The following is a 23,500-nucleotide window of genomic DNA, read 5'->3' as shown; positions in this document are numbered from 1 at the left end:
ATGCCTGGAAATAGGAATGTTCTTAGTGGCATCTTTTTCAATTGGAGCATAGAGAACTGAAGCTCATCTTCCTCTTCTGCTGCTTGTTTCTTGTATGGCCAGAGGTGTCACTCCTACCTCCTAGAGCCTCAGTTTACTTCTCTGTAAAAATGAGGAGATCAGAAGAGATGGTCTCTAGGTTCCTTCCAGCTCTAATCCTTTTCTTTTAAGAGGGTTTAGAGGACCATAATTCTAGTGCTGGAAAGCCGTCTCATCCAACCCCCTCCTTTTACTGAGGAGGAAAGTGAGCCTCAGGGGGTGGGAAGCAACTTGCCCACAGACGCACAGGAAGTAAGTGTCCAAAGGGTAACTAGTTTCCATTGAGAATGGCCACGAGACTTGTCTCCACAGATGCTCTTAGCTTGGGCAGATGGTTTCATACTACCTTCCTTGAGACGCTGTGGGCATAGTAGGCATCAGTATAATGGAGGCATGCCTTGAACTCAGAACAGGATTCCCAGAGAGAAGTGCCACCAGTACCTTCCATGGTCACACAGGAAATAGGATCCATCTTCTGAACTGAGAGTCAGCCCTTTCCTCCCCAGGACCCCATGTGCCCTAGAAGGCATTGGTGCTGAGATTCTTTGGAGACAACCAATAACTCCCATTTAATAACTAGGCATTTTCCTCTCCCAGCCCTTCCATGTATTCTCCTTGTGCTCTGGGGCAGTCACTTAACATCTCCAGGCTTAATTTGGTCATCTGTAAAGTGGAGGGGAAGAGATGACCCCCTAAATTCCCTTCCCTCTGTAGGTCTATGATCCTAAGAAAATGGATTCATTTAATGTAACATTAATGTAATTAATAATTAATATATTTAACATGACATTAATGAGAGCTTAATATGGTCTAGACAGCAAGGATACAGACAAACATGGAATAAGACTTGCCTTCAAGGGTCTTCCATTCTCCCAATCAGCAACTTCATTTGTCTGTCCCAGTGAGAGCTATTGTCCAAACGAACATCATGGAGGAGGGAAGTTGCTATACTGCCTCCATGATATTGTTGGTTCCATGCTTATGCCAAAGAGGACTACTTAGAATTGTCCGACAGACCAGTCCCACAAGATACTCCATCTTCCTGCTTTGTTATCAGTTTCCTTTTTTTTTATCTACCCACTTTAGTATCCAAGGATGGTTGCCTGGGACTTTGGATCCTCTTTCCAGCTTCAAAAATCAAATTTCCCCCCAGAGAACAAAAACAGGCATCCATTGAGAATGGGCTTGAGTCTGGTCTTTGCATCTGCTCTGTGCTTGGGCAGACTGCTTCCTACTTTTTTACTCGAGATGCTCTAGGCATAAGAGGTGTCCGTATAGTGTAGGCATGCCTTGAACTCTGAACAAAATTCCCAGAGAGAAGTACACCAGTATCCGAGCAATGGTGGCTGAGGAAATACGTATGTATCCCTTTGTGGTGACTACCTTGGGAGAGAGAGCATTGGTGTTATCTTGTAAGATGTGATCTTCTCGTTGCAAAATCACGGTGTTCCTTTGTAGAGGGAAGGCGGCTGCTGCTCCTGCTGTCTGTCATCAGATCCCAACTCTAAAGCTGAGACCCAGCTAGGGACCAGCCTCTCACTTTATTCAGAAGGAAACAGAGACCTTGAAGGTTTAAATGAGTTGTTCAAGGTCATCCATGTCCATCTAAACCGACTCCCTCATCTTAGAGAGACCTTGAAGGTTTAAGTGACTTGCCCAAGGTCTCCTAGAGAGTAAGTTAGCTAAGGCAGGACCTTAACCCGAGTCCTCCAATGCCAGATAGATAGTGCTTGTCCCACTGGACTGTGTTATTCAGATTCCTTCTCTGCCCCTTTCCTAGTAGAACCAGGTATTAGCCTTGCATGTGGGTTCTCCCTTTCCCAAAGAGGTGATATTTGTAGAAGAGTCCTTTTGCACTGGTGGAATTTCTGATAGAGGAGGGAGCATTTATATTGTACCTACTGTGTGCCAGGCTCAGCGCTAAGCACTTTTTACAAATATTGTTTCATTTAATGGTAGAGATGAGGGGGATGAGCAAGTGGTCAAGAATCTTCACTTTGGGGGTTATTCTTTGTCCCTCAGAAGCACAGCTGGTTCCTCCCTGTCTTCTCTAGCTCCACAAGACAAATCCCTGAGCAAATGAACCTTCCTAAAGCGGTCTCCCCAAAGGAAATCCCTCCACCCGGTGACCCAAAGAACCGAGTCAAACCCTCTGTCGAACCCAGCCACAAAAGGGGACCATAGAGCCTTCCCTCTCTCTCTCCTTTTCTCTCTCCTCATCTCCCTTTCTAGACACTGGGTTGGATCCAGGGAGGCAGCTGACTAGGGACAAAGAGGCAGTCACCTTTGTCACTGGAGAAGAAGGGTTTCTCTCTTTTTTAAAAATTAGATCTGGGGTGAGGGACATGTAGGAGGCTCAGTGAATGGAGAGCCAGACCTGGAGATGGGAGGTCCCAGATTCAAGTGTGACCTCAGACACATCCTAGCTGTGTGACCCTGGGCAAGTCACTTAACTCCCTTGCCTAGCCCTTGCCAAGCCCTTGCCACTCTTCTGCCTCGGTATTGATAGAAGGTGAGGGTTGGAAAAAAAATTAGATCTGGAACCAAATGAGCAGTTGTTCCCCCCTGTAGAGGAGACCTTCACTTGGGCAAATGCTGGAGGTCCTTGAGACCAACACTCTCCCTCGGTGGGGATTTCCCATCCAGAGAAACGTCCTGGGTTCAAATCTCACCTCCAGGGCCTCCTACCTAGGTAACCTCAGTCAGGTTGTTGAAGCTTTGTGCCTGTAAAGCGAGGAGTTTGGGGTAGAAAAGGGGCTCAACCTTGCCTGCGTCGCCCCAGGCCCCTCCTTCTCTTGAGGCCTGAGCCTTTGGGAAAGAGGGCGCCCTCCCTCTTGGGGTTTCCGGCCAGGATGCCCAGGGGGTGCCCGTTGGTAGGGCAGAGGGGCTCGGGTGTACCCCGGAACCTGCACGTGCGTTTGAAGGAGCCAGGCAGGACCCCAGAGGCAGATGGGGCTGTGGAGGAGAACAAAAGACATTAACTCTGCCGCCTTCCGATGGGGCCGTCCTGTAATTAAGACTGCCGAGCTCCGGGGAAATCAGGAGTGTTCCGGGCTCCCCCTGCCCAGTCTTTCTGTTGGGACTGCGGCGCCGGGCCTGACCTGTGCGGTTTGGGAGTCTGATCGCAGCCAGGCTTTGACCCTTCCCTTCCGGCTGAGAATCCAGCCTGGGTGTCCGGTCCAGGGCTGGGCAGCGGGGGCGAAGGGACTTGTCCAGGGTCACCCCACTAGGGAGGCTCTGAGGTCAGAGGGGAACCCCGGACTCCCCCTCTCCAAGCCCGGCCGCCCCCAAACAGCAATGGAGGGCGGGAGAAGGGAGGCCGACCCTGGATGGGCCGAAGCCCCGCGGGAATGGAGAGCGGGTGGGGCGGCAGAGGCCGGGCCCCGGGCCTTTACCCGGCAGCTGCCGGCCTCCCTGACTCCCTGCCTCCTCTCTCAGGCCTCCAAGCCCAAGGTGAGCATCCCCCTGTCCGCCATCATCGAGGTCCGGACCACCATGCCCCTGGAGATGCCCGACAAAGACAACACTTTCGTGCTCAAGGTGAGGCCTGCGGGGGGCCGGTCTGGCCTCCAGGAGGGGAGGGTCCGAGGGACGGGCTCCTGGCACGGCCCACACTTCCGGGGCCCTCCGGGGAATCTCACTGTCCGGAATGGTTTCTAAAGGCCTCGCGCTCCCTCCCGAGCAGACATTGGCTGTTCTAGGGTGCAGGTGCCGGGCTGGGGCAGCCCCAGGCCTGGGCATTCCTCCTCCTCCTTCCCGGCAAGCTCCCCGAGGCCAGGGCAGGGACGGCTTTGTTTTTGTCTGTATCCCCCTGACGGGATCCCACCTCAAATACAGCAGGGCCTTCAGGAGAGGAGCTGTAGAGCTGGGAGGGCCTGAGAGGCCATCTAGGCCAGCCCACTAGAGGAGGAGACGGAGGCCCAGAGGGGGACACAGTGGCAGAGGCAGGATTTGAATCCAGGGCCTCTGACTCCAAATGAGCGCTTTTTCAACTTTACCATCAGGAAAGAAGGAAGGAAGGAAGGAAGGAAGGAAGGAGGGAAGGAGGGAAGGGAGGGAGGAAGGAAGGAAGGAAGGAAGGAAGGAAGGAAGGAAGGAAGGAAGGAAGGAAGGAAAGAAGGAAGGAAGGAAGGAAGGAAGGAAGGAAGGAAGGAAGGAAGGAAGGAAGGAAGGAAGGAAGGAGGGAAGGAGGGAAGGAGGGAAGGGAGGGAGGAAGGAAGGAAGGAAGGAAGGAGGGAAGGGAGGGAGGAAGGAAAGAAGGAGGGAAGGGAGGGAGGGAGGAAGGAAGGGAGGGAGGGAGGGAGGGAGGAAGGAGGAGAAGGAAAGAAAAGGAAAAGAAGGGAGAGGGGAAGGAAAGGAGGGGAGAGGGAGACAGGTCAGGCTCTTTATTAGTGACCAACGATACAGAGGAAAAGCAGAGCCAGGCCTTTGGGGCAATTGTTCACTCACTGAACGAAGGCTCCGTCATTGAGCCCCCACGGTGTGCCCGCCCCTGGGCCAGGCTCCGGAGATCCAGAGACACGGGCGGCCTGTCCTAGAGAGCTCGTGTTCCAAACACCACGGATATACGTGAGTACGTAAGCCAGAAGCCAAGTGTTGCCCGGATGTTTTCTGGTTTGCGTTGTTAATGTGTTTTCGATCAACAAGCCTTCCCCTCCCCCCCCCCAGAGGGAGGACGAAGATCCCTTGGAAGGACTCTGCCCGTCAACCAAAGACCCCCAGCGCGGCCCTCTCTGTGCGGCGCTGCTTCTCGGCGTCTCTGCAATCCTGGTGGCTCATCCCGTTGACCCAAGCTCTTAGAGGACCCAGAAAGGCCTGGGAGAGGCGGGAGGGGGAGCTCGGGCGGACTTTGAAAGAGCCCAAGGATTCTCTTTTCATTTTTTATTTAATTAAGTAATTTAGAATATTTTTCTGGGATGACATGATTCATGGTCTCCCCCCTCCCCCAGCCAACAAGCAGTTCCACTGGGTTTTACAGGTATCCTTAGAACCCAAGGATTGTAACCAGTGCAGATGAGAAGGGAAGGCATTCTAGGCATGCAGCAAAGATCCGGAGGGAGGAGATGGAACGTTGGGTATAGTCAAATAGTCATAGCTGGACAGGCGAGGCTGTGCGGGGGACGAGGTGCACTCACAGGCACCCCCTGTGTTCAAGGCCGTTGGGAGGCGGGCCAGGCCGCCCTTCAGGAAGGTGACTCTTGGGGGCCCTGCAGAGGGTGGGCGGGAGAGGGAAGAGCCGACGGGCCGCTGGGGGGCCGCAGTCCGAGAGGTGCTGAGACCCCCGTCCAGGATGGCGACGGGGCGGGGGGTGGGTGGGGGGGCCGACAGGGTGCTGCTGCCGAGGTGGGGGGAGGGGGCATCGAGGACCCTCGGTGGCCGCGGGATCCAGGGGCGCATCACAGGGCCTCCCTGGGTTCAGGGCTGCCTCGGGGACAACCGCATCTGAGCCCTATCTGAGAGGCCTTCCGCAGAAATGGCACGTGGTGGGCAGGCTGTTCTCGGCCCCAGAGATCGCCATCCCTGTGCCTTCTGGGAGAGGGGAGGACCAGATCTGGAAACGCATGAGAAAATGCCCCGGGGGGGGGGGGGGCGAAAGCAGAAGGTGGGGAAGGGCTTCTCTGGCTCACTCCGCTGAGCGAGGCCTGCTCAGATGGGAATGGACCGGGCCTGGGGGACAGGGAGGCCTGGGTTCGAGTTCTACTTCTGCTCCATCTTGACTTGGTTTCTGTGTGTGTGGATACACTGACATATTTATGTATGCCTAGATGTGTGTGGGTGTATGCAGAGAGAAGACAGAAAGCAGAGAAAGAGAGAAAAGCTCATTTCTGAGGTCTCTTCCAAGGCCATCATCCTCTGTGAAATAAGCACTGCGGCCTTAGTGGCCAGCCCTCCTTCCCTCCAGGCTCTCGAGGGTCTCTCTGGTTTCCTGCTTGTACCAGTCTGGCTTTTGGAGACCACAAAAGTGACCTCCCAAAAATGAAAAAACCTCTCGTTATCTCTGTCTCTCCCTCTGTCTGCCTGTCTGTCTGTCTGTCTATCTCTCTATCTCTCCCTTCTTCCCTCCCTCCCTCTCTCTCTCTCTCTCTCTCTCTCTCTCCTTCTCTCTCTCCTTCTCTCTCTCTCTCCTTCTCTCTCTCTTTCTCTCTCTCTCTCCCTCCCTCCCTCCCTCCCTCTCTCTCTCTCTCTCCCTCTCCCTCTCTCTATCTCTCCCTCTCTGTCTCTCCCTCTCTGTCTCTCCCTTCTTCCCTCCCTCTCTCTGTCTGTCTGTCCCCCCCATCTGTCTCTCTCCCCCCCTTTCTCTCTCTCTCCCTCTCTCTCTCTCTCCCTCTCCCTCTCTCTCTCTCTCTCTCCTTCTCTCTCTCTCCCTCTCCCTCTCTCTCTCTCTCTCCTTCTCTCTCTCTCTCTCAGTCTCTCTCTCTCTCTCTCTCTCTCTCTCTCTCCCTCCCTCTCTCTCTCTCTCTCTCTCTCTCCCCCCCCCCATATCTGGCCTCAGACCCTGGGCAAGTCACTGAATCCTGTTTGCCTCAGCTTCTCCATCTGTGAAATGAGCTAGAGAAGTCAATGGCAAACACGCTGCTTTCTTTGCCCCCCCCAAAACCCAAATGGGATGATGCAGAGTTGGGTACACCTGAAACAACTGAACAACAAAAGCCTCTGTTTCCTCCTTGTGAGAAGAAGGGGCTGGACCAGATGGTTCCTAGGGTCCACATCCACCCTCACTCTGTGATTCCTCCAGACTAACCCACCCTGCAACATCTGTTACCTTGAAGAGGAAGTCAGGTCCCATCTGGTCCAAGCATCAGTACTTGGCTCTTCCCAGAATGCCCCAGAAAGGGCCTCTCAGAGTGAAAGTCCTCTCAGTGGCAAAGGGGAAATAGCGTCTGCCTCGGGCCTTGTGGCGGGAGGGTGCCTCTTGATGATGAATCCACCGCCTCCCCCTTTCAGGATCTCTTCCATCACACTCCCTTCCCTGGTCCAGCCTCCTTGGAGAAGGATGACCTCTGAGTGCCTCCTCTCGGTCTCCCTGCTCTAGCTCCTTCCCTCTCGGTAGGGATGGAGGGCGAAGGAAATACCCGTGTGCCTCCTCCAAGGATTCATGGAAGAGGAAGGATCCCCCTTGAGTCTCTGTGCCAGGGCCTTTCACCCGGGATGACCGTCCCCTGCTTCCATCACTCACTCCCATCCAGACAAGTGATCATCCATTCTGCACTCCTCGTCTGCTTCCTTTGAGACACTTTGGCTTTTCCACGTAGCTCAAGGAGCCGCTGAATGCGTACCTGTGGATAGCTAAGGACCCCAGAATGGTCACCTCTAGTCTCCCCCCTTTCCTAGGGGCCCATAAAATGGTGGCTAACATAGAAGCCTAAAGTCATAGAATCCTAAAATGAGAAGAAATCTCAAATGTTATGACCTCAGCCCGACCCATAGCTAGATCTTGAATCCCATTTTCAACTGATCTTCCAGCCTCTTCCTGAAGACACCCAGAGATAGAGAGCTCACTACTCCTCTGCTACTCACAGTGGCATCTCATTCTGTCCTGGGGATACTCATTGGTAGAGAGTTCTGCTTCTTGTTGAACTGATATGTGCCTCCCTGTAACTTCTCCCCATGGTCACTCCTTCTGCCCTTTGGAAACAAACTAAACAAGTTGGACCTCAACGGGTTGGCCAGCCACCTTTCAGATTTTGGAAGACGGTGATTGGGTTTTGGCCTCTCTATTCTCCAGACCAGACACCTCCATTTCCTTCAGCTGAGCCTTGAAATGGGAGGCTTTTAGTCCCTCCACATCTTGGTTATGTTACCCTCCTCTGGACAGCTTTCAGTATGTCAATAGCCTTCTTAAGATGTAGGGCCCAGGCCTGGATACAGGAAGAGATGGAGGAGATAAGAGGATGCCTAGAGAACAATGGGGCCCCCTTTGACTTGGACCTATTGGAGCCTCAAATCAAATGAGCTTTTCTTTTTGGCCATCGTGGCACCCAGTACTATGCTCGTTGAGCAGGTGCTACTAAAGAGGGCCCCCCATCCCTAGCTTTTAACCTTTGGGGGATTACGTCTCACCACCACTCCCTACTCTCTTATTTCTGCAGTGGAGTTTTGGAAGCCAAGTTTGGGACTGTCTTTTTTTAGGCATCAGTGGCCTAGCTGAAGACCTTTCTGGATCCTGAGTAACTCATCCAGCATGTCTGTGCCTCTCAGCTTTGTGTCAGCATCCAAGGGGATGAGCTTTCTATCCATATCAGTGGCTAAGAAGCAGTCATGTCAGGCTGCCATAACTTGGGCTTAGTGAAAAACCATTCTCATTTCTGGGTGTTCGTGAAGGTCCCTTCAATAATCCATTTTCTGGTCTCAGACACTTCCTAGCTATATGACCCTGGGCAAGTCACTTAACCCTGTTTGCTAGGCTTTGCCCTTCTGTCTTAGAGCTGATACTAGGACAGAAGGGAAGGATTTAAAAATATCTATGTCTGCCTCAAAGTCATAGGATCATAGATTCAGAGTTGAAAAGACCTGTGAGGGGACTTGTGGAAAGGAATGTTCTTCACCTTCAGAGAAAGAACCGTGGGAGTAGAAATGCACATGGAAACAAATGACTTATCATTTGTTATTGGGGTATACGATTTGGGATTTTGGTTGTGTAAGATTATTCTCTTATAAAATGAATAATTTGGAAATAGGGTCTGAGTGATAATACATATAAAACCCAGTGGACCTGCTTGTCAACTCCAGGAGAGGAAAGGGAAGAGGGAAGGAAGACACCATGAATCATGTAACTTTGGAAAACTCATGTGGAAATTTGTTATTGGAATAAAATAAAAATTACAAAAGGAAAAGAAAAGACCCTCACAGGTCATCTAGGCCAACTATCTTATTTTACAGAGGGAAGGGAACTGAGGCTCAGAAAGAAGACCTGCCTAAGGGTCTCATAGGTAGTAGTAAATATAAGGGTGGAAAGGGGTTTAATTTTAAAAGGGCTGGATTTTATATTTTAAGAGTGTGGTTGCCAGGAATTTAATTAATTCCAAAGAGAATTCATTTTACAATTTATTTACAAAACGTAGAAAGAGTGAAGCAAGAAATCAGAGAAAGGATAAGGTAAGATATCTAGGCTGAGCACTAAGTAATTTACTCCTGGCTCCTCCAGGCAAGGAGAATTAGTTTCAGCTGGCCCCAGCAAAGCCAAGGACCCAGGAAGCCTCTCTCAAGAGGAGGTCTTTCCTGAGGCTGGTCTCTTAAGAGTCAGCCTTTCACTCACCATGTGCCAGTCCAGTTGGCAGATTCTTTATCAGCTTCACCAGGAAAAACAGGGTCTCACGTCCAGTTAGCAGATCCTTCTGCCCCTCTTTACCAGCCTCAACTTGAAAGCATGAAGAATTGAATTCTCACAGGAAATAACAGCTCCTTTTAAAGACATTTTCTCTTGTGTCACTTCCTGTGTCTTGCCCTAATTCTACGTCTACCAATCACAGTTGGAATCCAGTTCTAGGACTGCCCAGAAGGCAGTTAGTCAATTCTGATTCATTTACCCACTGCCACACACGTGGGTCACAGACCTCCCACTTCATGATTAAGTGGGATATTTGCACTTTTGGTGATTAGATCTAAATGGGCAAATCTTCATACTTAACTTTTAAGTATTGTGTTTACACTTATGGGGATTAATAGACAAGGGTTACAATTTAATCTTTAAAATCAGGGGAGAGTTAAATATTTTCGTTGTTATAATCAGGGGAGTGTTAAATTTAATCTTCACATAAGCAAAGCTGGAATTTGAACCCAGGACCTCTGACTCCAAATCCAGCAGTCTTTCTACCATACCGCTCTTAAACTGTATTCTGGGAACCTTTGGAGGGCTCAGTGACCATTTCATGTGGTCTAAGAAGACAAAACCATTTTTAATAGTACTAAGACATTTTAATTTCTTTTTTTTTTTTTAAACCTTACTTTCTGTCTTAGAAACAACTCTAAAACAGAAGGGTAAGTCTAGGCAATTGGGGTTAAGTGACTTGCCCAGGGTCACACAGCTGGCAAGTGTCTGAGGTCACATTTGAACCCGGCACCTCCCAATTCTAGGCCTGACTCTCTATCCACTTTGCCACCTCGCTGCCCCTACATTTTAATTTCGAATAGGGCCCCTATTGGCCGGTAGAACCCACATAAACAAAGTTCTCTGGGGGAGGAGGTTTCCTCAGTGATTGGGATCCTGAGACTGCAAACTTTGAGAACTGTAGGACTGTGCAAGGCTATGAGTTTGAGCGACTCACCCGCTAACACCTCTGAGATAAATCGGTGTTTGCCCATCCCCGTGCCAGTGTTTGCCGTGATTCTGCGGTGATGATCGCAGACAGGCTCTCACCTCGCTTGCTTATTAGGTGACCTAAGTCTGTCGAAGGCAGCCAGGTCTACCCCCTCTTCTCCTCTCCTCCCTTATTTCAGGCATTTCTGTTAGACTTTTCACTCTCTATCGGAGACAGAGGAAGAAACAAAATAGGAGTTGGGTATCTCCAGCTTCTCTCCATTGCCCATTATCACCCTCCTTCCCTATAAGAAGGGGGCTGGGAATCCAGGAAGGCTTCACTGAGGAGGTGTGACCTGAGCTGGACCCTGAAGGAAGGAAGGAATGCAAAGGCATTTGCCATGCGCTTCCCGACTGCCAGAGGTCCTTAGGTTACAGAAGTAGGTCAGATGGCAGTGCCAGGTGCCGGTAGCGCTTAGAGAGGCCGGGCAGACGGTAAGAGCTGATCCCTTCCCAAGGAAGGGAATTGTTGGCTCTCCTTCCATCCAAGCACTGAGCTAAGGAAAGCAGCACGGGCAAAGAGAAGTGGCAGGAGGGGAAGGAAGGCCCTCTGGATCCGACGTGGAAAATAGAGGCTTCTGCTTACATGGAGGTAAAGAATGAAATATCCATTTCTGGAAACACTGAGCTGTCCATTCTGGCCAGAACATGGCTTGTCCGAAGAGAGCTCGTGTGAAGGGAGGCTGGAAACCCGGAGGCAGACCGCAGAGGGCCCCAAAAAACCAGCCAGGGTGTCGGTGTTTGAACCAAGAGGCAAGAGCGAGATCCGGCAGGGTTCAGAGCAGGTAGGGCAGAGGCTGACCATTTGGGCAGCCAGGACCGCGGAAGCTCAGGGCATAGGGGAACAGAGGCATTAAAGCAGAGGACGGAGCCAGCGGGCTACAAGGCCAGACGTGTTCTCCAGGCCTCCCACCATTCCCCCAAATCGGACTTCTGCACAGAAGGTCAAGTCGTTGCAGCAGGTCAAGGCACCAAGGCATCTAATAAGTGACCGCCTAGTGACTGGACAGCGCAGAAGGCGAGTCCCCCCCCCCCAGGTTCCCTGGGCACCCCTCCTCACCAGCCCCAGGGCCTGGGCTCAGTGATCCGCTCCGTCGTTTCCTTGCCAGTCGAGGCTGCCCCTGCCCTCACCCAGCTCTTCTGGGCCAGTGAGCAGCAGCACTCCACACTGCCCCGGTTAGAGGAGATGAATAAAGCAAAGAGGCAATGCCGGAGCACTTCGGAATAAGAATATCAGAGCTAACACTTCTATGGCACTAAAAGAGGCCGCGTTAAATACTTCTTAAATGTTGTGTCCTCTAACAATAGCAGGTCACCTTTATATAGACTCACAATGTGGCAGGCACTGTGGTAAATGCTGCTTAATGTGATGAGTTTAATTCGTTCCATGGCCAAGCTCGGGACTCCATTTGCTCGTGTGTCAAATCGAATTTCCCCATTTAAATGAATGGAAATGCAATTAATCCATTTAAGTCCCCCAAAACCACACAAATTTTGTTTTATATGCTTTTAAATACTAAAAGGTACTTTATAAATAACAAATAAGTGCATTTCTAGACAATGAGAAAGAATGTAAAGAAATAAACTCGCTTATGAAATGTTATTTACCTTCAAGGTCAGGCGAAGATGCTGGCGGAGAAGGTTTTCATTTCGTTTGCCATCGCTTAATCTCTACACACATAACGCTACATTTAAATGCAAAATTGACCTCCCACATTACTTAGGAGATGGAACTTTATTGCTATTTTTTTATTTTACTTAATTATCATCATTTTCCTCATTGAATTTTGGCTGTTTTGCCACACTTTCCTCAATTTCACTTGGAGGCTGTTTCAACAAAAACCTTTCCACAGAAGTTTGTTTCTTCCCTTTCAGAACCTTTCAGTAATGTGGGAAACTAGCGTCGTCACACAGCTCCAACGCATGACCTGTTGCAACTTTTTCTGGATGTGTCTATTCAATAAACTGTTTAGTTTTTCCCCAAATCCTCAACATTTCCTTGATCTTGCTTGTACTGATGACCTCATCCTCCTCAGGCTCCTCCCCACTAATTTCCTATAAAACCTGCATATGCTGCTGCCTCCTTCAATTCCTCCATCATCAGGACCCGTGGTTAAAAGTTAAGAAATTTTCTCCAAAACTGAAACAAAGACAGAAATAAGGAAGAAAGCCAAAGCGATTCAATACAGATGCTCACACGGCCAGATAAACACTGAACTAAAAGAGACAGCCTCGTGTAACTTGTGAAACCGAACATTCGGCCAGCTATCGGGAGGAGGGTGGCGGAAGCTCATGATTCAAATATCCGCTCAAAAATCCCAATCGTGACCGCTCATTGCTCAAATTGCTCGTGACTTAAGGCACTCGTGTATCAAGGCACCACTGCAATAATAATAGGTCACATTTATATGGCACTTAGCATATATTGTCTCCTGTAATAATAATAATAATAATAATAAGTAACATTTATATGGCACTTACCGCATGCCAGGCACTAGGAGGCAGGTGCTATTTTTAAACCCCATTTTCAGCTGAGAAAACTAAAGTAAATAAGTCTTTCAAGATTGCACAGATAGAAAGTGGACGAGGACAATTTGAACTCATGCCTTCCTGACCCGTGGCCAAATCCTTCTCCACTGCATTCCCTCGCTGCCCCAAGAACAGAGAGAACTGGGGCAGAGTGTGGGCACAGGGGAAGAGAGGAGGGAGCCACGGCAGGCCTGAAGAAAAGGGACGGACATCTAGCTGGGACCAGTTTGATCCTCACAGAAGTGACCTGGGGCAGAGACAAGCCAACGAAAAGGGAATCTTCTGAAACCTGTCACATGCTTAGCCTCGGGCATTAGCCGTCCACCGAGGTCCATCTCCAGTCCCGAGATGCTTTTCCTGTTGGCGGTGGGTCGTCACAGAGCAGTTGTACTTTTTCTTTTGCTCAGGGTGTCTTGACCTTCCTGCTAAGAATAGAATTTCCAAAGGTTTTCATTGAGTCTGGAAGTCCCTTCCATGAGCAGTGGTGAGCAGAGGGCACCTGGGCTTCTCTCCTGGGGCCGCAGCCCTTGTACAATGTTCTCCTGGCTCTGCTCCTTTCACTCTGCATCACTTCCTGGAGGTCTTCCGGTTCACGTGGAATCCCTCCAGTTCACGTGGAATCCCTCCAGTTCATCATTCCTTTTCGCACAATAGTGTTCCATCCCCACCAGATACCACAATTTGCATCGGATTAATTCTAAGACAGGAAAGAAGGTTTTTGCTGTTGCTGTTGTTTTAAAGAGGAAAAAGCACCTCCGTGTACCAAATTCTTTGGAGCAGCTTTTGGTGGTGGATGAATAGGGTGGACCTGCTGTGCCGTAGGAAATGACATGGGGATGGTTTCAGAAACCTGGGAAAACTTGCATGGACTGATGCAGAGTGAGGGAAGCAGCCGCAGGAGAAGAGCTTCTGCCATGACTCCAGCCCTGGGAAGACAAAGCACTCTGAAAGGCCTAGTGGCCAGCCATGGCCTGAGTGACCCGTGATGGAGCGCGCTCCCTGCTTCCTGAGAGAGCGGGGGGGGGGGATCCCGAGTGCTGATGTGTTGGGGGGCCTTGGCCGGGGCAGGGATTTGCCTTGCTTAACTGTACAAAGTTTCTCCTTGGGGTTTGGATTCTCTGCCTTCTCAATTGGGGTGGGAAGGAGAGAGGTCAGAAGGCTTGAAAAAATGATGAATTTCTCTCTCTTGTCCCAAGAGGCCTCTTGGGGCATTGAATGAGAACACAGGCCTGGAGGAAGGGTCTGGGGGCTCCGGCTCCAGACACACTCGCTGCTCGCCCCCCACGAGAGGCTGCGTGACAATGGATAGTGGACTGAGTCAGGAGTCGGGAAGACCAGGGTTAGGTTCAGAACTCTTTAATGTGGTCCAGGAGGATAAAGAGATTTTCCCAGTGTCCCGGAGAGAAGGGGTGGCCAAGCTGGCACCGGCTTCAGGTCTTCCTCTCCCCAGCAGGGGCTGACCCAGTTGGCACTGCCAGTGTTCTCCAGGGTTCCCTCTTTGTGCCCATTTCTGGCTTGCTCTGCTGGAGAAAACCTCTGAGAGCCCCAAGTTCTTCTCTTGCTTGCCAGGATGGAGGTGATGGGGAGAATGGCAGGGTGGGGGTGGGGAGGTGGGGCAGGGGACCAGGAGTGGCAGAGAGGGGCCCTACGTGCTGCTGCTATGTCTGTGTTCCTGTGGGAGGTCACCAGAGGGTGGGAGCCTGCCACACTTTAGCCATTCCTGAGCCCTCCTCCTCCCCTAGGAGTGGACCAAGAAAGATTGAGGAGGAAGGCAGCTCAGCCCTCCAAAGACTCAGAAAAAGCAAAAGCACCACCCCAAAGGGAGGGAGGGAGCTTCTCGGAGGCTGGCGCCTGCCCGCCTTTCCCAGCCTCCCCATTGACTCTTCTTTGCCGTTTCTCGGGTGTCCCTGGGCAGGCGAGAGTTGCCACGGTGATGGGGCTTCCTGTTGAATGGGAGAAGGCTCCCCACTGCGGCTGCTCCTCTGTGGATAAAGGGCTGCTGGGGAACAAGCAGATCTCTGAGTTCCCTGCCTGCCCCCCCCAAACTGTTCCCTTTCCCAGGCTCAGCCACTGAGCAGTACTCATACAGTTCAGTACTCGGGGCAAAAGGCTTTGGATTAGATGCCACAGAAGTAAACCAAACAGAATGAACCGTGGCCTTGGACTCTGTTGGAGGAAACGGGGAGACCCTCCCCCACAGAAAGTGAGGAGGGGAGGGAGAAGAGTTCACCTGAATATGCCCAAAGATGTCATCTTTTAGCTGCGTTTTGGCTAATTCAGTACCAAGCAGAAAGACTACACGTGCTGTTAGCGCCCTCTAAATTTTGACACCCTGAGACACTGCCTCGATGGCCCTGCCTTAGTTACAGCTCGGCACCCGACGTTAATGATTAAGCTCTTGGGTGTCATCTCCCGCGCTAGCAAAACTAGAACCATTACATGGGTGACGTTTGTCCGAGGGGAACACCTGTGATTCCCCCCAGAGCCCCCTCCTCTCCTTGGTCAGCCAGACTTCGGCTGCTCATCTATAAGATGGGGCGAAGGTGGCCCTCCCTCCCGGGGTCACGGCGAGGACCAGGCGGGGTGATCCTAGGAAGGCCTTTGGCGCGGCAGCCGCCTCCACGAGCAGGAGATGGGCACCGCGGGCCGTCCTCTCCTCTCACCCTCTCTTCCCCGTTGGGCTTAGGTGGAGAACGGAGCCGAGTACATCCTGGAAACCATCGACTCCCTGCAGAAGCACTCCTGGGTGGCCGATATCCAGGACTGCACAGACCCGGGGTAAGCGGGGCGGGGAGGAGGGGCAGGTTCCCCCCGAGTCCCTGGCCTGGCCCCAGGGCCGCGCGGGCCCCTCTCACTTCTCTTTTCCCTCCCGAGGCCCGGCCTCGGCGCAGGCCACACTTCCTGTGTCGTTGGGGACCCCGTCATCCTGGGCCGCTCCCTCCCACCCCCAGGTCTGACGAAAGGCTGGGAAGGGAGCTCCCCGGCCCCCTCCACTTCCTCCTTCTCCTTCCCTCGCCTGCCACATCCCAGAAGCCTTTGGGGCCAGTCACAAAGGCAGCCCACGATGAGTCAGATGAGAGGGGCCGAGCGTCTCTGCCTCTGGAGCCTGGCTCTGCCGGGGCCGGGCCGAGGAACCACGCGCTCACCGCAGCCTTGTCCCTGGGAAGTGGCCCCGGAGGACTCCGCCTCCGTTTCCTCCTTTGTCCACAGAAAAGGCCTTGAAGGTCTCCTCCAGCTCCCTTGACAGATGGGGAAACTGAGGCCAGCAGGGTGAAGGGACTTGCCCAGGGTCACACAGCTAAGATACTAGAGCAGTTTGCCATGCCCTCCTCCAGCTCCCTTGACAGATGGGGAAACTGAGGCCAGCAGGGTGAAGGGACTTGCCCAGGGTCACACAGCTAAGATACTAGAGCAGTTTGCCATGCCCTCCTCCAGCTCCCTTGACAGATGGGTAAACTGAGGCAGGGTGTGTTTTTAAAGTGGTTTACTCGGGATCACACGACTAGGAAACGTCTGAGGTAGAAATTGAACCCAGGACTTCTTGTTGTCAAGTCCAGCATTCTCTTCTCTACATGCTGTCTCTCTCACTGGGCATCAAAAGACGCGAGTGGAGGCCTCCCTCTGCCATTTTGCTGTGTCAGCCCGGATGGATGAGTCATTTAAACCTCATTTCAATGCTTCCTAGCTGCATGACCCTGGGTGAGTCACTTCACTCCAGCCGCCTGGCCATTTCGTGGAGCTCTCCAACAGGAGGAGAGCTTGGCCCGGAGCCCAGGTCGAGTCAGCGAGGCTCCTGGCGTGGGTGCGGCATCCTCTGGTGCTGTTAGAAGGCCGGGGCAGATGGGAGAGGAGCGAGGTCCCACCCTCAGGGAGCTCCTGCTCCAGCGGGGAGCCCCCGTGGCAGTAACTGGGCGTCCGCAAGAAACGCCGAAGACGCGGGGACCCCAGAGGAGCCAGGGAGCTGGGCCAAGCCAGGAAGGAGAGTGTGCCAGGCATGAGGATGGGGGACGCTGGGACAAAGGCCCAGAGGTGGGAGATGGGGGGGCCTCTGCATGGAATAGAAGTGGGCCAGCGTGGCTAGTCATCGAGAATGTGCAGAGAGGAACGTGCAACACGCCTGGGCAGGTAGGAAGGAGTGGTGCACGCCGGGGGCTCCTCCAGGGGTCCCAGACATCTCTGCGCAGCTCAAAGCCGTTAAAGCTCCTGATCACACTACGGATTTGGGGACCCCTTTGGGGATTCCGGAGGGCGCAGGGAGCCACCGGGGTTTATCAGGCATTTGGGGTACAAAAGGCCCTCTGGCAGCCGAGTGGAAGATGGAGTGGAGCAGGGAGAAACCCGAGGCAAAAAGGCAGTTAGCCGTCTATTGGGGCAACCTGATGGCTCAGTGGGTAGAGCGCCAGGCCCAGAGACGGGAGATCCTGGGTTCAAATTGGGTCTCAGACACTTCCTAGCTGGGTGACCCTGGGCGAGTCCCTCACCCCAGCCCTTCCTGCTTTTCAGCGGATACTTGATAGCGATCCTAAGACAGAAAGTAATCGTTTTAAAGGGAGAAAACAGGATCATAAATTCCATCTGGCCTCCGAGATGGCCTCCGAGATCACCTCATTTCACCCCCTCACTTGACAGGGATGTGAGCAGAGAGTGGTAGAGGCAGGCGTTGACCCCCAGGCGGGGGGGGTAGAGCAGTGTGTCCTGTGGGCAGCCCCCCTGGCCGCAAGGCAGTCGTGAGCCCTAAGCTGAGCTCCAGAGAGCCGTGCAGAGGGAAACTGGTCTCCTTATGGTAGAATGAGAACTTGGGCCAGACGGCCTCCAACACCAAATCGGAGCTCCTAGAATCTCTCTGGGCCTCAGTTTCCTCATCTGTAAAATGCAGGACTTCGCCTAGAACCCTTCTGGTTCTAAATAGGATTCTGTATGGAGAGGGACGGCTGGAGCAAAGGTATGGAGGAGGGAACTCGGCCCCGAGGCTCCACTAAAGCCAAGGGCGGGTCAGCGGCAGCACGAAGGGTCAAACTCTTTTTGCTCCACAGAGACAGTGGGGACGACATCGAGCTCTCGGCCTGCGCGCAGGGCAGCTGCCTCCCGGGCCGCGTGTCTTCCTGCAGCTGCGAGTTCCTCACAGATGGTACGTGGAAGGGCAGCCCCTCGCAGGTGGCCTCTGGGAGCTGGGACGGGGAGGAGGGCAGAAGGTGGCCCCCTCGGCTCAGCACCCCCCTCTTCCTGTCCGCAGAGGCTCCCCGGCCCCCCGAGAGGTGCTCCGGGGCCCCCGAGGCATCTATGGCCGCCGTGGTCACAGCCCCGCACGGCAGGGCCAGGGACTCTGCGGGCGGTGAGCACCTGACCCACGTCCCTCTCGAGAACTTCCTCCAGACGTTGGAGTCTCCAGCCAGCAGCAGCCACCCAGGTACCCCGTGCGTGCTCCTTCCCTCTCCTCTCCTAACCCGTGGCTGCCTACGGGGACCTCCGTTGCCTCCCCCATGGGCCCCTCTTGGCGGGGAGACCAGTCCTCGGTTCTCATCTGCATCGGCCGCTCCTGATGGAGCCAGGGCCTCCCCCTTGGCCAGGCTCCTTGCCTGGACCCCTCGGGCTGCCTGGGCAGCCAACGTTCCCAGAGGGAGGAGATGCCACGTTTCAGTTAGAGCTGGGCGAGGATCAGGACAAGGCTCTTTCCCCTACACGTGCCCGAATCCCCTCACACCCAGCCACACATGGAACGTGGCCTTTCGGTTCAGGACCCCTGCCTTTGAGAGTGAAGTGACTCGCCCAGGGTCACATGGCCAGAATGAGGCAGAGGCAGGACTTGAATTCGGGGCTTCCTGACCGTGAGGCCAGCCCTCTTTCCTCGAGTATGCAGTGCCTCTCTGGGCTATTGTGGCCAGATTCCTGGCGACTGTCCCCTTCAGAACGTCTCTCCCTGCTCTCCCCAAGGAGAGCCCTTGGAGGCCTCTTCAGGGCCCTCCCCATGTGGCCTTTTCTCCCACTAGTCCCCCCATTTCTTCCCTCTGGTCTCCTTGGCTGGATGGAGGGATGCAGAGCTGTCGCCATCTGCTCGGGGCCCAGAGATGCAGGGCTGGAGCAGAGGCAGGACTTGCCCCCCCACCCCCACCCCTCCAGGCCTACCTTGGTCCTCACTCCCAGGATTCTCAGGAGGCTGCTGCCTCTGAGCGTCTCCCTCCCCCAGGAGGACATCCTTGTCCACACGGGTACCTTCGGTCTCTGTGCCCCACCAGGCTCCCTTGTCCCTTCTTCCTGGGGACCCCCCTGCTGTCCCACATGGCGCCATCTTTCTGTCTCTCTCCAGGGGAGGAATGCAGCCAGGCAGATCCGGAGATCGTCCTTTCGGATTATCCCTGGTTCCACGGGACTCTGTCCAGGATCAAGGCAGCCCAGCTGGTCCTGGCAGGGGGCGCCCGCAGCCACGGCCTCTTCGTCATCCGTCAGAGCGAGACGCGGCCAGGCGAGTACGTGCTGACCTTCAACTTCCAGGGCAAGGCCAAGGCAAGTGTGGATGACCAGGGTGGCAAGGGGGGAGGATGCCTGGGGACAGGCTGTGGGGAGGGAAAGAGCCTCCACCCTGGAACCCTGGGGGGCCCCTGACTGCCAGCATTCTCCTACCAGGAGGTTTGGGACAGCACTGACCAGAGCATGCCGCTAGGACCTCTTCCTGGGCTCTCCTAAGTCCGTATTCATAGGCAGCTGGGGGCACAGTGGTTGGAAAGAGCACTGCACTGGAGTTCAAATGCTGCCTGGTCATGTGGCCCTGGGCAACTCATTCTCCGAGCCTCAGTTTCCTCATCTGTAGAATGTGAGGCTCAAGGACCTCTAAGGTCTCTTCCAGCTCAAAACCTAGGAGGTCTCTGTGCCTCAGTTTCTTTGTCTGTAAAATGTGGGCCTTGGATTCAGGATCTCTTTCAGCTCTCTGAATCATCAATATTCCTCTGATCACAACTTGCCCGAGATGGGGAACCTGGTACTAGAGAGGCTTCACCCCATCTTCCAGAGGGGAAAACAGAGGCCCAGAGAGAGGGGAGAATTCTGAGGACATCACGGTCCCATGTCTCCTTTGACTCCCACTGGCTCTACTTCAGGTTCATCAGGAGCTCTCAGGCCTCAGACCAAACTTTGTCTTTTTAGCCTGGGCTCACGAGAGCCCTGCCTCAGCCGCGCAGGCGCCTGGGAGCAGAACAGTGGGGGCTCTCAGGTTCCTCGCCTCTTGTCTGGCCATAGAAGGGTGGTCACGGACAAGTTTTTTCAGAGGACCATCCCTCTGGGTCACCCAGCCAATAGCATGCTCAGAGAATGCAAACGTTTTACCATTATTGGCCCAAGGGAGATGGAAACCTTGTGCCACCCCTCGTCTGCCAAAGAAAATCCCACACAAACAAAGCATCTGCAGCGGGTGCACATCCTCAGAGCATTTTCCCCATCTGAAAACTTACCGTAAGGCTGACTAGAATCCAGGGAGCGGCAAGGAAGAACTGCTTTCAAACCTACATTCTCCTTCCCTTGATCTTGTTACAAAGCACCCTTCGGGCACTCCTGCCTTCCACCCCCAAATGCTTAGGTGCCAGGAACTTTGCTAAGCACATTACAAGTGTTTTCTCGTTTCATCCTCATAGCTTTGAATGGTAGGTCCTGTAATTAAGCCCATTTTACAGTTGAGGAAATCGAGGCAGACAAAGGTTAAGTGACTTGCCCAGAGTGTCGGAGTCAGGATTTGAACATCTATCTTTCTGACTCAAGATCCAGTGTTCAATTCACTGTTGAATCTGTAGAAACCCTAGATTTCTGATTTTCCTTGACTCTTATTTGTTCTCTTCTTTCCAGTTTCACCCATAAATGTCATTGTGATGATCTTGGGCTTGGGCCAAAGATAGTATAGGATTGTTTCCTCTGCTATAACTTTTCACTTTTTGTGAAGGATATTGCAGATAGCTAGATAAGAGGATGGATGGATGGATGGATGGATGGATGGATGGATGGATGGATGGATGGATGGGCAGACAGACATTGGATGGATAGATACATACATACATACATACATACATACATACATAGTTTTAAAATGTTATTAGTGCAGGGAACTCCTCATGAGATACTTCTCTCTATCAAAATCTATCAGCTCCTTCTCTGCAGTTTAGAATTTTAGAGAAATGATTGAGAAATTAAGTGACTTGCCCAAGGTCTTGTAGCCAGGCTTGATTCTAAAGCTAACCTTCTCTCCTCTACAATGTTTTGCAACAAATAAGTTAGATTTCTGAATCAGTGTTGCCCTTGGCTGTCATGTCCCTCAAATGAGCAGGAATATCAGACATTCTATAGCACATAGAAAGTAGGAATACCAGATGTGGTCAGTTTCTGGGATCTCTTAACCTCCTCATTGTGATGACTGTTTTACAGAAGTTTAGCTTCTGGAAGAAAGAAAAAGGAGCAGAATCAATGTCTTTATCCAGTTCCTGTTTTTCAGAGTTACCATTTTGTTTAAGTTGGTCTCTTTGGGGCTATTGTAAATGGATGCCTGCTTGCAAAGTTGTCTTCTCATTTTTATCCTGTTTTCTCATTTGCAATTAATTGGGACTTTTGATAGACAGCACAGACATCTAACTGAAATGACTCCCATGTCTGTAACTGGCCATCCTGTTAAGAGAGTCCATTTCATTTGGGGGATGTTGTTTGGGGATCTTCATAGCCATCAATTTTCCACTCTCCTGGAAGAAAGTATTCGTGAGACTTTCTTTGAGAAGCTGTGCCATTACAGTGTAATGGAAAGGACCGTTGATTTGGAGGGGCAAGACCTGGAAAATAGAGAGCATAGCCCCTTCCTCCCAGGGCAGTTGTGAAAATCAAATAAGAAAATGTGTAAAGAGCTTTGGAACCTTCGAAGTGCTTTATGTAGCATTTGCTAGGTCCTTCTTGTCATTGTGGGTACTGCTATCTGATTCCAAATCCTGAGCCCCTTTTACTGCCCCCTACTGCCTTGCCTATGTTTCTCATGGACACTTTGGGGGTGAAGTAACTGAGCATTCCATTCCATGACTTGATGATCCTGTTGTCCTGGGGCTCACCAGCTTTTTTACTCAGCTCCCTTTGGAGAACCTGTGCTTATCCTTTCATTTCGCAGAAACTTGATGGGGGGAGAGGTGGTTCATTAGAATGTTAGATGACCCTGATTGCCTGGTCCTTACCATTCTTCTGCCTTGGAACCTATACTTAGTATTAATTCTAAAAACAGAAGGTAAGGGTTCAAAAAAGAAGAATGCCAGCAGGGATGTGGCTCACTTCCTCCTGGGGGAATTAATGTGATTATTGTGAGAATCAAATAAGATATTATATCATGAAGAACTTAGCTCAGTGCCAGGCACATATTAGGGGCAAAAGCAATGTTAGCCATTGTTGGATGAGGCTTTCACATTTAGAATTCTGTTCATCCACACGGGTCCTCCTGTTGAAGGGAAAGTCTCTCTGGAGTAATCTCTCTCCAGAAGCCAGGAAAGGAAAGCCAACTACTCACTCACCAAGAAACAGTCCAAGAGCCAGGTTACCTCCAAGAGGCAGGTCACCAGTAGAAGACGACCATCCTCAGCCAAAGAAGTTCAGGACTTCTATAGTCCTTTCTTGTCCTTTCCCCTTTTCACAGGGGCCAATCACAGCTTCTAAATTACCTCACACTGCCATGGGGGTGGAAGGCGGTGTCTGTGGGATCCACTTCTCACCCTCTGAAGGTGTCAACTCTTATCAAAGAATTCACAAGTTTCTGATTGATTTGGTTAAAAGGGTGGCGCTCTCTAAGTAAGTGACTTGTGAATTCTCTTTCTTGATGGCTAACAGTGATAAGTGGGGGTGTTTTCAGTTTTTGGTTGATTAAATTAAAAGTTGCTGATTGATAGACAAAGAAAGTTTGATTCACACTTCACAATTCCAAGACTTAAATGACTGTTTGTAGACGATTTAAAGGACTTTGATTCTTTCCATCCTCTGTCCCATTTCTGCCCCTTTCACTGCAGGGTGTATGTAATGGAGAAAAAAAAAAGAGCAGATTCTAAGGCAGAGGTCCTGGGCTTAGATTGTGGCTCTGCTTTGTCTGGGTCATGCTGGACAAGTCACTTCCTCTCCCCGTGCCTCAGTTTCCTCATCTGTAAAATGAGGGCCCCTGAGGTCCTTCCTGGTGCTCAGTCCAAAGATCTCCCTTTCATACTTTTACAAAGTGTTTCCTGAGTCCCTGTGGTCCAATGACCAGTCGTTAGTGTTTGACTTCTGCCTCGGAGCCCTCTGTCCTTGGCTGCTTTGGCCCCTGGACAGTAGATGTGGTCCACTGCCATGACTCTTTTAGGCATGCTTCATCAATGGTTTGGGGGTCGTTGGAGTTTTCTTTGTGCTACCCCCATCGTCAGGGATAATTGAGAGTTATAGGCCATTGATCTGGAGCAGGAAGGAGCCATCTAGGCCTGGCTGGCAGGAAGAAGGGCATCCCTGTGGGTAACTAGATGGCAGCCGTGGAGGGAAGGGGAAGGCGTGTGGATGTTGGGTCCGCTGCCCTCCCCTCTGGCCGCAGTCCGTCCCTGTGTCCCGCAGATGCTCCTGTCCTCTCCTCGG

The 23,500-nt window shown here is 52.2% G+C and overlaps 1 protein-coding gene across 2 annotated transcripts in view; it reads left to right on the top strand.

Annotated features, from left to right (window-relative positions):
- Positions 1–23,500, top strand: part of SH2B2 (SH2B adaptor protein 2) — a 56,086-nt gene that overhangs the window by 28,271 nt on the left and 4,315 nt on the right. For both annotated transcript variants that reach the window (XM_056819801.1, XM_056819802.1), the window contains exons 3-7: positions 3,517–3,618; positions 15,591–15,682; positions 17,938–18,032; positions 18,138–18,311; positions 19,209–19,405. In XM_056819801.1, the coding sequence (XP_056675779.1) occupies positions 3,517–3,618; positions 15,591–15,682; positions 17,938–18,032; positions 18,138–18,311; positions 19,209–19,405 (660 nt within the window). The remainder of the gene's footprint in view (positions 1–3,516; positions 3,619–15,590; positions 15,683–17,937; positions 18,033–18,137; positions 18,312–19,208; positions 19,406–23,500) is intronic.

Source organism: Monodelphis domestica, chromosome 2 (assembly GCF_027887165.1).
Source record: "Monodelphis domestica isolate mMonDom1 chromosome 2, mMonDom1.pri, whole genome shotgun sequence".
Taxonomy (NCBI): domain Eukaryota; kingdom Metazoa; phylum Chordata; class Mammalia; order Didelphimorphia; family Didelphidae; genus Monodelphis; species Monodelphis domestica.
This window is presented reverse-complemented; position numbering and strand designations above follow the sequence as displayed.